The 14848-nt window shown below is 40.0% G+C and overlaps 1 protein-coding gene across 1 annotated transcript in view; it reads left to right on the top strand.

Annotated features, from left to right (window-relative positions):
* Positions 1-12421, top strand: part of LOC110963495 (diacylglycerol kinase theta) — a 37852-nt gene extending 25431 nt beyond the window's left edge. The window contains 7 exon segments of the mRNA XM_022211881.2: positions 1567-1667; positions 2410-2556; positions 4298-4323; positions 4326-4408; positions 4496-4535; positions 4538-4647; positions 4870-12421. Of these exon segments, the coding sequence (XP_022067573.2) occupies positions 1567-1667; positions 2410-2556; positions 4298-4323; positions 4326-4408; positions 4496-4535; positions 4538-4647; positions 4870-4971 (609 nt within the window). The 3' untranslated portion in view covers positions 4972-12421.
* Positions 12422-14848: the final 2427 nt, after the last annotated feature.

The following is a 14848-nucleotide window of genomic DNA, read 5'->3' as shown; positions in this document are numbered from 1 at the left end:
TGGAAATAATGACAACATCTGGTGCACCAGAATATACACAGAAATGCCAACATTAGTATGAATTCAACCAGGAAGTCCCATGAAAAAAAAGATCTTTTTGGAGGGAGACCTGGACTTATAAAGATTAAAATGGGGCACATCCATATGTGTTACAAACAGCTGGTTAGTGATGCAGCTTAAAGTGTCCAACAATATCTCTACTCCTGTTTTCATTTAAACGAACTAGAATCTGGAACATACCAGAATGTTCTTTAGATTCATCAGATATGGAAAGGCTCAGGACAAATTAATGTTTAGTTTACGACTGGCTCTGTTCTGTTTCTGAGCCATGCTGACGTTATCTATTCATCCAGTAGTTTGGTTTTACTCTGACGAGCCTCTTGTTGTTTTGTGTTTCATGTTTTTGTCTTGTTTTTTGCTGTTTTGTCTCATTCTTTGCCTTGTTTTGGTCATTTCGTGTCTCATGTGTGTGTTTTTGTGTCTGTCGATGTTTTTGTCATGTTTTGTTTTGTGTCTTGTTTTGGTCGTTTTGTTCATCTGTGACACATTTTGTCTCTTTGTGCTCATTTTCTGCCTCCTTTTTGTTGTTTTATGTGAAGTTTGGTGTCATTTTGTGTTGTTTTTGTGTTGCTTGTGTTTTTTGTCTAAAAGCTGAAACACTGAATGAATGTTACCTAAAGTTAAACTCTGGTTCTCTGACTGTATTTATTATTTGTTCTGAATGCAAACAAACAAAAACTTCTCCGTTTATGATTATAGACAGTAAACTGTATGTTATAAGGTTATTAATTATTCATTCGTCAGCCTGCAGGTTTTATTTATTTCATTGTTCTGTTGTCGTTTTGTGTCTTATTTGTAATATTTTGTCTTTTTTTTGTCTGTCATGTTTTTTTAGTTTTTCTTCTGTTTTCTCATTTTGTGTTTTGCTTTATTCATAGTTTTTTGTCTCATTTGTGTCATTTGTGTAATTTTTTGTCATTTGTCCATGTTTTTGTTGCTTTGTAACTTTTTGTCTCATTGTTTGTCACTTTGTTTCTGGCTTTTGTCATTTTGTGTCTCATTTTTGTAATATTTTGTCATGTTTTTGTTGTTTTTTGTCTGACTTTTCTTGTTTGATCATATAGTAAGATCCTGTGTGGTTCAGCTCCAGGTGTCTAAATGTTGTGTGTCTTTGTAGACACTCTGTGATCTGGAAGCTGTGATGAGGAAATGATAAACTGAGGATGGATGTTAGGTTAGGGTTAGGGTGAATTTGTTTTTGGTCAAACTGAATTTATTTTTCTTCATAAATGTCTGGTTGTTCATGATGTTTTGTAAAAAGTTATTTCCTTAAATGTGAGCATTTTCAGAATGTACTTCTTTGCTCTAAAACAGAAGAACCATCAGGAGTTGTGGTGATTTATTTCTAGGTTGTTATGCTGTGGTTTGACTGGTCCTCTGGAGATCAAACTGGGCTGAATGTGGAACCTGGACTGGGATCAGTTTGACTCTCCTGGTAGATATCTGGTGTAAATGTAACGGATGAAAACATCACAGGAATCCTCTCGATGTCTTTCTTTCTCTTAGATCGTCCAGATGAACAACTACTTCGGTATCGGCATCGACGCAGAGCTCAGCCTCGACTTCCACCTCGCCCGAGAGGACGAACCTGACAAATTCACCAGCAGGTGACGCTCTACACCTGAGTTTATTCCAGAACCTGTCCATGACTCACAGCATGTGGGGGGGCAGTAGTGAGCTGAAGGTGCAGCCAGTGGAGTTTAAACTGTGTTCATCCGGAAACACCACCGACGCTGCAGGAAGACGCCAACGTTTGCTGTCATTTAGCGGCTGCTTCACAGGTTTAACATGAGTGTAAATATGCTGGTGGTAAAAACAGAAACAGACCAAAGCAACACCAGCTAACACTTCTTTAGCCGCTTTATGCTAACAGTGCAGACATCTAGAACAGAAATACTGTGTGACAGCGTCCTGTCAGGGTCCATTTACTGTCCCTATTGGAACAAACACAACAGCTGACAGGTTGAGTGTTTGTGCAGCTGTTTGCATTTGTGCACCTCTCTTTTCATTGTTTTCTGTCTCTTTGTGGTTGTTTTCTGTCTCTTTGTGGTTGTTTTCTGTCTCTTTGTGGTTGTTTTGTGTCTCTTTGTGGGTGTTTTGTGTCTCTTTGTGGGTGTTTTGTGTCTCCGTGTGTCTGTTTTGTGTCTCTTTTGGTTGTTTTGTGTTCTTTGTAGCAGTCTGGTGGCTCCAGTGCACACGGCAGACATCAAACCATAAATTAAATTAATCATTCTTCAGTTGTCTTGGTTGATGCTTTTCAAAAAGGAGTCTGGATTTTTTTTTAAAGGCACATTTCCTTCAGTGAGGACTACATTTCCCATCAGCCCCTCTGCCCTCTGCCCCTCACAGGTTCCACAACAAAGGTGTTTATGTGAAGGTCGGCCTGCAGAAGATCAGCCACACCAGGAGTCTGCACAAGGAGCTGCAGCTTCAGGTGGACGCTCAGAACGTTCCTTTACCCAACATAGAGGGGCTGATCTTCCTCAACATCCCCAGGTAGCACACACACACACACACACACACACACACACACACACACACACACACACACACACACACACACACACACACACACACACACACAGTCAATCATAATCTCATTTGATTAAAAGTCAGAAAAACCAGAAGTTTGCCTTTGTTAGGTGTTTACCATTGAATTAAAAACAGAAACTGTGGATGTAAAATTGCAATGATCCTTCAAACATATTAATGCTGTTTAATTTCTCACTGTAAATCTTATATAAACCATTTTATTACAGCCATGGCCATAAGTTTGGACACAAGTACCATGACGCTTGTGAATCTTAGAAAATACCACAAAATTGTCACTTACATACAGTACACAACTCCTGAGAACTATATTAAGTTTCATATTAAAAAAAACATCAAAAGAGTTTGGTGTCATTTTGTTATTCTTACCAAATTCTGTTGTGAAAGTACTGCATTTTTTTGTTATTTTCTTCTAATATTATGTTTTGGGAACAAAGTTGTTCCAATTGTTGGAATTTATTGATAATATTATAGGTTGATGCTACAGGTACAGACCCGTACCTGTAGCATCTGTACTAGAGGTACGGACCCGTTAAGGTCACTGAAGAGCTGGCGCCGGTTAACTACTATTTGCTGCACATTACAGGCAGTTTATATGAATGACTTTGACGGCGAACATTGTATAATTTAACCAAAAATACACCGTCTCCTCTCACACTTTAGACATTGCAGTTTTTACGCTTTTAGAGGCCGTGTATAAATTGTTTGAAGTCCAGTTCCTATTAATTAGTTTACCGCGTTCAGTGGTGGAAGCGGCTGACGAACTCCATTGCAAATGTTCCCATTTAATTTCGGACGCTAATTTACAAGATAAAGTTAAGGATGTCGAATATGAAACAAACATTCGTGAATGGTGAGGAGCAGCTCTTTAATTCGGCATGAATTAAAAAAACCCCACAAACTCGATTTACTGTGATATTGTGAGATTTGTTTGTGGTGATGTAACTTAGCCATTCAACAGAGTCCTGCTAACATTAAAGTGACTGTGACAGGGGTCTGTGTTGACAGACGTAGAAAATACGTCAGGGTTTTGTTTAGGTTGTTAATATGTAATAGTCTGTCGCTACTTTTGAAGGTAAAAAAATACTTGTAGTTGCTGGCTGTTAGTTCCGCCATTGTTTTGTTTGCTGTTTGTGCTTTATTAGAACAGGGTCACGTGAATAAAAAGTTTTGCTATTTTAATAGTAGTGCTGATTTCAACCCCCAAATCGCTGTCCGTGAAAAAAGTCAGATAATGATATTTATAAGACATTATGCATGATAGAAAAGAGAACAGCAGATGACTGTCATGACAGGCTCGGCACGCAGATTCACCTCGAATCACGGAAGCGCTTTCATCACTCGGATTAACAAGACGGCTCATTAATATTTATGTACGTCGGATTACCAGCCAATCACAAAGCGCGTTCATCAGCCGGCTCATTAGCCGTATCCGTAGGCCACAGGCTACGGCTACGGGTCCGTATCTGTAGACACTACCAACAAAAAACCCGACAAAAAGAAGTTACTAAGCAACAAAAAATGAACAAACAACATAAGCAAGACAAAAAAACACAAAATGACAAAAACAAGAAACAAACATACAATGTTAGAGGTATTTTTCTGACATTTAAAAAAAGAAAGACTTTCTTAGTTGGACAAGTCTGAACAGCACAGTGTGTGTGTGTGTGTGTGTGTGTGTGTGTAGTTGGGGTGCCGGTGCAGATCTCTGGGGTCAGAGGTCGACGGTCGCTTTGGGAAGCCGAGCATCGATGACGGGCTGCTGGAGGTGGTCGGGGTCACCGGGGTCGTCCACATGGTGAGAAGAGCTTCACTCAAAGGCCTCAGCAGACTCCATCAGAGCTCTCAACCGTCTGTGTGTGTGTGCGTGTGTGTGTGTGTGCAGGGTCAGGTGCAGAGCGGCCTGCGCTCAGGGATTCGTATTGCTCAGGGAACTACATCAGGCTGACGGTAAGCAAACCCATACCTGTGCAGGTGGACGGGGAGCCGTGGATCCAGCCGCCGGCTCACATCATCATCTCTGCTGCTGGACCCAAGGTTGGTTCTGTTTGTCCCTGCAGGGCACCTGTAGTCCTGTACTCACCTTACTGTCAGTACTTTTAGTTTATCACATACTTTGCTTTGAGTTCCATTTTGGGGCCTGAATTTTCAATCGTCTTTCTAAAGTATTTATTTTTGACTGTTCGCCTGCTGCTCAGTTTAGAAACACTGCAGTTATCTGTTGGTTTAGTTTTACTCTCTGTCTTCTTCTGTCTGGAGGTTCGGATGCTGAGGAAGTCCAAGCAGAAGCAGAAGAAGTCCTCGGCCAACATGAGGGACGGACGCTCAGAGAGTCCTTCTTCCAGAGACGGAGGACACTGACCGCCTCACAGCATCCGTGTCCTGCCTTTACCTGCTTCCTGCTGCACCTGGGAGGCCACTTTGGTGGCAGCAGCCAGCTGTGAATTCACTCATGTAGCTTTGTAGCGACGCTAACGGGCCACAGACTGGACTATGAGGTTTCCCTTTTAGCAGTGGGAGGGAGTCTTGGATCAACACAAGCCGGGTTTGCATTTCATTCCTGCTCTCCAAGCGCTCAACAGTTACAGAAATCTCAATAACCGAGGTTAATATTCCACTCCTAACACATACTTTTATACCTCCAACATTAACAAGTACTTCATCCATTCACAGCAGCTTCGTCTGCAGAGATTGGGAAGATTTAATGTTGAGTTTTACAGTTTCTCAGTATGAATAAGCTTTGAGCTGGAAAAAACCCAGAGAAGTATTTAACGGAGGTTGTTAAATTTCTGTCCAGATGTGACTGTAGATGTGCCGTAAGTAGCAGTAACTCAGTGTCACCTGGTGTGTTCTTAGAACTTTAGATGTGAAAATTCATGTGCAACTATAGAATGATTATGACCTCAGTGTCGGTCACCAGAAAATATGAAGAAACTAAACGGTGAAGCTCTTCTGATGAACTGATGGGCAGTTTGTAAAGAAGCTGCTGATGTTTATCTGAACCAGAGATCTCCTGGGAACTGCCTTCTTCTTCTTCTTCTTCTTCTTCTTCTCGTGTGAAATCCTTTGGCCACGTCGGTTTCACAAACATCAGAAGACATCAGTCGCGTTGCGTTGAAGCTCCCTGGAGCTAATGAGCGAACAAACTCAAACAAGGTGCCTCTGTTCGTGTGAAACCACAGTGACCGCTGAAAGTCAGATCAGTCTGAGCTGAGTGACTGAAGGCTGGAGCACAGTTTGTTTTTCTACACAGCCCGCTGTATTCGGTGTCTGCAGAGCTTAAAGCAGGCTCCACTTTAGCATTTTAATCCTGTTTCATCAACCAATTTTACATTTTCTTTTTATCTTGCAATAACATTAACAACTGAAAAAGTAAATTTATTCTGTTCTAGTTTTATAATATAAACTACAAAAACTAGAAAATAAAGAAAGAGAAGCTGCAAATTATTTAGGAATAATGTGTCAAAACTGACCAAATTAGCATTTAATAATGATGTTTCAATCGGCACAAAGAGAGCAATTTACTAAAATCATGAAATATTCAGTACATATACAATTTTCAGGATTTTTTTCAACATAATCTGCCTGTTAATATCTGAAATAAAGAGATGAACTTGCCCCGAATGGACATTTCAGCCCAAACTTCTCATAAGAAGTGCAGGATAATAGGTAAATATACGGAAACAGATGATACTTCCTTAATTTTTAAGGTTAAAATCTCCTTTTTAATGACAAATTGTGCTTCAGCTTCACACTGTTTTCAGTTATTTTTCACAGCTGGGACATTTGACTTTTTCTGCCTTCTCTAACAGCAGTTATCTGCTGTTGTTATTGAATAAGTGCATTTTATTAGTACTAGTTAATGAAGGCGTTCTTGCAAGGAGAAGCTAAGAGGAATCAGTAATAATGGAGGCTGTAATACTGTAAATACTGGATTTAAGAGCTGAAGCTAACTGCTAGTAGCTCCTGAAGAACACACCGAGGCTCGTTAGAAATAATCTGAACTATTTCTCCAAACACTGAAACTTCTCACGACATTGTTAACTCTACAAGCTTTATAGCTGATTTTCAGCTAGCGTGCTAACGTGTAAAAACAACTCTTAATTGCTAAATATGAATTCAAATTGGAAAAAATGCATAAATTATGGTGTTCATTTTACTGAAATAGGGGAACAAAATGTGTTACTTGAAACTAGCTACATTACTAGCTCAGCTGAAGTAGCAATAGCTTGACATGCTAATTAGCTAGCTTACTAGAAAGCTCTGCAGCCAAGGGGTTTACATTTTCTTTCAGTTATTCATTGCTACAAAAATCACAACATGCTACTGCAGTTGTGTCGATGTGCTAACAGGTAACAGCTGAAACATAAAGCTAGAAACCTAGCTCAGTGATAGCTTTGTGAGCTGGATGCTAAGTTTACCAAAACTACATTTTAAAAGAAGAAATATGATAATGTGTTCTTGGGTTGGTTCTTGTCACTGTCAGATGTAATTACAGATAGCACCAGGTACTAAACTAGCAATATTATTAGCTTGGCAAGCTAGTTAGCTAGTATAATATCAAGCTGAACTGAGCAAATAAAACTTACTTTGTATTGTAATAGGGTTTAAATGTTCAGTTACTACTTTAGTTGATAATTCCGACAAAAATCAGAGGTTCTTACTGCAGTTGTGTCACTGTGATCACAGGCAACAATGGAAACATAAAGCTAGAAAACTAGCTTAGTACGAGCTTGGTGAACAGAAATTGAAACTAAAAATATTAATTTTAGTTAAAGAATTGGATGGTATAAACTTACAAATGTGGCCCAGTGAGACTGCTTTAGCATGTAGCACCAGATACTAGCTAGAAAGCTAACTACATCACTAGCTCATGCTAAACAGAATTACCAACATTACTAGCTTCACAAGCCAGGTAGCTAGTTGAAAAGAACGCTAAAGTAACTAAATTAAAAGAAAGCTTTCTTTTTCTTTTTAGATCACAAATTTTAAAAATATATGCAATCCAAGTAAATCAGTTTACTCACAAACTGCATTGTTGTCATTATGGCACTGTGATTACACACATCAAACCCAAGCTAAACTAAGATAGCAACAGCTAGACGAGCTAGTTAGCTAATGTAAAAGCAAGCCAGATGACAAATTAAAACCAAATTTAATTAGTAAAGAAAATTAAGTCGAAATTAGGATGTAACTAAGACATATTGTGTAGTATGATTACAGGTAGCTCCAGAGTAGCTGGCTAGTAGCTACAAAAAACTAGCTATATAGCTAGCTTAAATCAACTAGCAATGCCTTGATGATCTAGTTAGCCAGTTTACTAGGACGCTGTAACACCAAAACAAAACCATTTTTTTGTACAGTTACCAACAAATATCAAAAACCTAGCTTGGCGCTAGCTTAACAGGCTCATTGCCAAATTAGCTAACTAGCACGCCAAACTGAAATTGTTGTTGGACTGGTAATTAGTTATTTTTAACTTATGGTAATTCACATGTATTAAATAAGGATATTGGGAGGAAAATGTCGATTTCATGTCAGTGAAGAAATGTTTTACAGTTGAGGGTAAAAATTGGTTGTCAGTGAAACAGGTGATGTCGGGTATAAAGCAGTGATTCTGTGATATTTTAGGCCTTTGCACAATGTGCCATCTGAAATTCTAAAACATGCATTTTTTTAGATTAATTCGTGACTGTGTTGTTTGACAGCGTAAAACTGCAAATCCTGCATCAAACCCAAACTTATTTTAGCTGCCACAGTTTCAGATGAATTAGTGTAAAGCGACATGAGCTGCTATCATGTTTTCCTCATTTTGGTGACCTTTTTGCTCCTAAAAAAACCTTAAAGGACAGAATCGGAGATGAGCTCCAGCTGCCAGTTTGTTTCTCAGTCGCCTCTAACTGGAAGGATTTTCTGAACTTCGTCTACATTCCCAGAAGTTAAAGGGACAGCGATGAAGTGCAGCAGAAAGTCGTGCTGAAAGTTCCAGCTCTCCATGTAGCCTCAACAGTATTTGAACTGCTGACTGTGTTGTTTTTAAAATCTGCATTAACTGGTTTTATTTTGGATGTTTTTTGGTGCTAGACGACGACAGTCTGTAGTAGTTTTGTGCTTTACTTAAGAGTCAAAGATCCAGTTGTTCAAAGCCTCAAACTCAAGGAAACTCTAATGTTGGTGAATTATTTCTAAATGCTTCATTGAACCACTTTCTGCTCACCACCCGACTTTACACTCCTTTATTTGAAGGGTTTGGAAGTGGTCTGACACACTTTCTGTAGTTTTTTGGTTCAAAGTTTCATGTTTTCCAGAATGGTCTAACATCCCTCTGTAACGCTGTATCTTGGTTGTGGGTTACACCACTCTGACACTAAAATCTAGACCATAAAATATTACAGAAATGATATAAAACTCAGTTCACATTTCAGATATTTTATGATATTTTACTATAATAAAAGCAGAGAAGATAGTTTTACTCATTAAAAAACAACAGCGGTTCTTCTAAACTTTAACTTATTTGTAGTTTATAAGCTGCTTATAATTCCGAGCTTTACTTTGAGTAAATACACAACATGTTTCTCATAAATAGACTGTAGACCCGTCCACACAGCAGGGGGCGCTGCAGAGGGAGGTTTATCAGAATTAACAGCGTGTGTTTGTGGCTTTGAATAAACCTGTGATCCATTGCTGGTCCGTCGGTGGCGTCAGCTGTTACGTTTTGCGCTCCGGCGGTCGTGTTTCTGGTTGATGCTGTTTGCTGACGGTAGCTGTTAGTCGTTTAACGGTGAAACGCTGTCAGTGGTCGTTACATGCATGAAGTACTGTAGTTCTGCTTCCGCCTAAAGCTGAGTGTTGTCTTTCTACGGCAGTGTTTCCCTCATTCTGTCAGGTTTCAAGTCTATACGTACGTCTCTGTTCTGACGGATTCATCACTTTTTTCCTGTCGTTGCTTTCAGTTCATCTCTTGAAGCTTGAAAATCGAACACCGTCAACTTTTAAAGTCCTGCAAACAGAAACACGGTTATCATGGAGGAATGCTTCCAAAAACTCTTTATTTTCTCAAAATATTTGGTCATAATATCAAGCAGGAGAGACAGACGCCGAATCTCAGCATCCTTAAACACAGCCAAAGTATTTTACAGTGTCTGACTGTAGATTGTAGTTTTCTGTGCACAGCCAAGTAATTCCATCTTAAATCATCTAATTTCAGAGTTTCTGCTCGACTGCCTTAGCCTAGCCGCGCTAGACAACCCATGGCAACGAATTTAATTCTCTGCCAGGGTGGGTCTAGTTACCCTCCATAAGCCTCGAGGTTGGATTCTCCTAAAACTGGCCGGACCAATCACCATGAAGTGTAGAGTCAGAAGGCGGGCGTAACTAAGTGACGACAGAGGCGCGACGATTCTGACAGAAACAACAGGAAACTACTAGCCTAGCCGCACTAGACAACCCACGGCAACGAATTTAATTCTCTGCCAGGTTCGACAACAAAAACGACAACAGTCGTTGAGCTCCATTAGCACCGACTCTGAATAATCTTTCTGTTAACATGTCTGTAATATACTTGAGCTTCACCCATTGACTGTATAAATGAGGCTTCACCAAACTACCGCATCCTCTGATTTCCGGCGCTCTAGGAACTACGTCAGCCTATTCGTTGCACTGATTGGTTGTATACCTACCCAGTTGCTGCAGAGTGATTTGAAAGACAACCTTTTAGCCCGCCTCCCTCCCTGTTGAGAGTTCCTAGACCCTTGTGTCTTCAGACCTGGGTCTAGAGTGGCTAGGCTACGACTGCCTCTGATTTGTCTGAATTTTTAAAGCAGGAAATAGGATTTTCTTATGAAGATATATTTCAAATTTTAGCTTATACATACCGAGATAAAACAACTCGTCAAACCTCCTCAACTGGTTATCAAAGTGTACTGAAATTAGCTTTTTATTTTTCATTTTTGTGAACAAATACTTCACTTTATAAGTAGTCTTCATGTTTAATGTTGTATTATTGTGACCTGCAGCTACATGGGGTTCATAAAACATCACTAGTTGACTCCTGAACTCTCAGTTCTTTTGTTAATATGAGCTCAAAAATGACAACCTCAAATTTTTTCACATTTCACACCACATCAAGACTATCTGATCCACTTGTCGAGTCTGACAAAATTAATGACATTCAGGAAAAAATCTGGTTTTTATCTGCAGTAGTTTGTCAGATATTGTTGGTCAAAGAGCCTCAAATTTCACATGAGAATAGAAGCCTGCTGAGAGTGGCTCAACGGGCAAAAGAAGTGATAAAGGTGTTTAAATATCCAGAATTTAAGATAAAAACATTTGAACACATCAGGGATGGTTGAGCAGAAGGAATCTGATGATCTGGTGGAATAACCCAGCTATAAAAATGACATCTTTAGGACTTTGTGTTGGTTTTGCATGAAGTCTGACTTTTCTACGAGTGGATTTAAACAGAAATGAACTGAAATCAATCCGAAAAGTGATGCAGAACTATAAAGTTTGCACAGTTTGTAGTTTTTCAGCCAAAAGATGCTCAACCAGCAAACTTTTTTCTTCAGAATTCAGATCACTGAAAGCACAGACGATCCTGCACACGATCCCCTCCCTCACCTGGATCAGTGACTGGACTTGAGAAGAAAATAAGAGTCAAAATAACCCTAAAAATGCCACATTTTCTTTGCTGCCAACCGCAGTCAACGTATTTTATTCTGTTTGTAAAAGGCCAAAGAAGGATCAGGACAGGAAAACATGGAAATCAGCTGTCTGGTCTGGTTCTTCTGAGGACCTTCTGGTTGATGGTCTGGTTCTTCTGAAGACCTTCTGGTTGATGGTCTGGTTCTTCTGAAGACCTTCTGGTTGATGGTCTGGTTCTTCTGAAGACCTTCTGGTTGATGGTCTGGTTCTTCTGAAGACCTTCTGGTTGATGGTCTGGTTCTTCTGAAGACCTTCTGGTTGATGGTCTGGTTCTTCTGAGGACCTTCTGGTTGATGGTCTGGTTTTTCTGAGGACCTTCTGGTTGATGGTCTGGTTTTTCTGAGGACCTTCTGGTTGATGGTCTGATTCTTCTGAGGACCTTCTGGTTGATGGTCTGGTTCTTCTGAGGACCTTCTGGTTGATGGTCTGGTTCTTCTGAGGACCTTCTGGTTGATGGTCTGGTTCTTCTGAGGACCTTCTGGTTGATGGTCTGGTTCTTCTGAAGACCTTCTGGTTGATGGTCTGGTTCTTCTGAAGACCTTCTGGTTGATGGTCTGGTTCTTCTGAGGACCTTCTGGTTGATGGTCCATCCCTGCGGTGAAGAACGTGTCGCTGCCTCTCTCTGTTGTGTTTTCGTTGGATGTTCTGCTTCGACGTGAACTTCTTCTGCTTCTCTGTGTCCGTCATGCCTCCGTGGTGGCAGCGTCAGCTGTCGGCCTGCAGCCAATCAGAGGCTGCGGTGGGCCGGTTGGCGTCGCCGTGGCCCCTCTGGTGTGTGTTCCTGTGTGTGCGTGTGTGTGTGCTGGTGCAGTGGTGGTTGTTCACCTCTAATGCTCATGTGCCTCTGGACGTCCTCCAGACCTTCTGTTGCTCTGCGACTCCATAGATGATATCTGTATATTTTTGAAGCTGTTTTTTGTTGTTTCCTTTAACTGTAAATTGCACTAATTGTCTTACAGATGCTCTTAGACGTGACGTTCAGGTTATTATGAATGTTGTCATAACTAAAGCTAAATATATAGTACATATATATATATAGAAATATGTTTAAATAACTGATTCTTACATGTGTTCAATCTGAATAAACTAAAACCATCTAAGAACTAAACATGTGGTTTGTATGGTTTTGTGTGTTTAAAAGTTCTAGATGTGTGTTATGTTTGTGGATGGTTTTAATTAATGTTGACCTGACGTGTTAACACCTTAATTATCAACTCACCTCACAGGTATTTTATGTATTAATCTATTGATAGTTCTCTAGTACAGAAGAATGAATGAAGGTACACAAAACAACAACATGGAGACACAAAACGACTACACACAGGCATAGGATGGCTGTGGAAAGATACAGTTAGGAAGAAGAGACAAGATATGACCACAAAGAGATACACAATGACGACAAACGGACACAAAAAGACCACAAAGAGACACACAATGACCACAAAGAGACACACAATGACCACAAAGAGACACAAAATGACCAAGACAAAATGACCAAGAGACACAAAATGACCACAAAGAGACACAAAATGACCACAAAGAGACACAAAATGACCACAGATACAAAAAATGACCACAAAGAGACACACAATGACCACAAACGGACACAAAAAGACCACAAAGAGACACAAAATGACCACAAAGAGACACAAAAAGACCACAAAGAGACACAAAAAGACCACAGATACAAAAAATGACCACAAATAGACACAAAATGACCACAAAGAGACACAAAATGACCACAGATACAAAATGACCACAAAGAGACACAAAATGACCACAAAGAGACACAAAAGACCACAAAGAGACACAAAAAGACCACAGATACAAAAAATGACCACAAATAGACACAAAATGACCACAAAGAGACACAAAATGACCACAAAATACACAAATAACCACAATGATATGCAAAATGACCATAGAGAGAAATGTCTAAAATGACGTCAAAGAGATACACTTGTACTTGAAGATCTAAATTAAATGATAAAGTATTGATCAAAATGATTGCTAATTGATTTTTTCTCCACTATATATAATAATATGTAATATAATAATAATATAATGGATTATCTGTCATTTGTTTACAGTCTGCTCTGCTGTCAGTGTCTGTGGAAACCCTGACCTGCCTGCTGGGGGCCACCAGGGCCCCTCTGGAGGTTCATCTGGGCTTCATCAGGGTCCAGGACAGGGTTTATGTTTCCATCAGGCTTAACTGGTGTCAGACTGGGAGCTGTGGTGCTGCACTGGACCAGCAGGGGGCAGCAGGTGGAGCAACAGAGATGGTCTGTGATAAAAGAAGACTCACTTTGTACTGCAATCAGTCTACCCGATGAACATGGCCCTAAAATGAGCTGAGAACATCAGAATGTTCTCAGTCCTGGACCTATGGACTGGGTCTATCTATGTCTGCATCATGGCTGCACATGGAGAAGAACTGAAGAGAGGAAGAGGCAACTATCTGTGTGATTCACAAACATCTGAAAGGATCCAGGAAGATCAGTGAGCAACTAAAAACCAGTAAAGCACAGAGTCAGCAGTAGAACTATGACTCCTTCTAGACCTCCTGATTAGTGGAACTGTGACTCCTTCTAACCTCCTGATTAGTGGAACTGTGACTCCTTCTAGACCTCCTGATTAGTGGAACTGTGACTCCTTCTAGACCTCCTGATTAGTGGAACTGTGACTCCTTCTAACCTCCTGATTAGTAGAACTATGACTCCTTCTAGACCTCCTGATTAGTAGAACTATGACTCCTTCTAGACCTCCTGATTAGTAGAACTATGACTCCTTCTAACCTCCTGATTAGTGGAACTATGACTCCTTCTAGACCTGATTACTGCTGACACTGTGCTTTACTGGTTTTTAGTCGATCCCCTTGGATCCCTTTTTTTTTTTTTAATTTCTACTCACTTTAGACAATGTTTACTTATTTTAGTACAAAGTTCAGTGATTGTTGACACGTCTTGAGCCATTTTGGAGCAGATTTGATTCTTTTCGGACACATCTAACGTAATTTTGGACTAATTTTGAGTATTTTAAACATCAGGTTTTCCTCTTCCTCTGTTCAGTTCTTCTCCACGTGGAGCCATGATGCAGACATCCACAGACCCAGTCCATAGGTCCAGAACTGAGAACGTTCTGCTGTTCTCAGCTCCTTTAGGACCATGTTCATCAGTTAGACTGATTGGATATCACAGCTGGATTTAGTTTTGTTATGAGTTTCTACTTTGGTCCCTGAATTTTAGATTAATTTAAAATGAAAATAAATTTTAGTTTTTAAAATGAAGTAATCTGATTACTGTACAGTGATGCTGTTTAGTTTTTACTCACTGTTGTTCTGTATATTGAGTACTTTTTTGCTTTCGTGCACTTTTCCTTGTATTTCGACTCCTTGGTTTTGCTCCTTTGTGATGCAGGTGTTTTATTTTCTGTTCTGCAGTACAGGATTCGATTTTAATTTGCTTTCAGGTCCGTATTTTCGCCCTCGGAGTGAGACCTCTCGCTTTCTGCTCCTCTCTGGCCGTGCTGAACG

Source organism: Acanthochromis polyacanthus, chromosome 10 (assembly GCF_021347895.1).
Source record: "Acanthochromis polyacanthus isolate Apoly-LR-REF ecotype Palm Island chromosome 10, KAUST_Apoly_ChrSc, whole genome shotgun sequence".
NCBI classification, from domain to species: Eukaryota; Metazoa; Chordata; class Actinopteri; family Pomacentridae; genus Acanthochromis; species Acanthochromis polyacanthus.
This window is presented reverse-complemented; position numbering and strand designations above follow the sequence as displayed.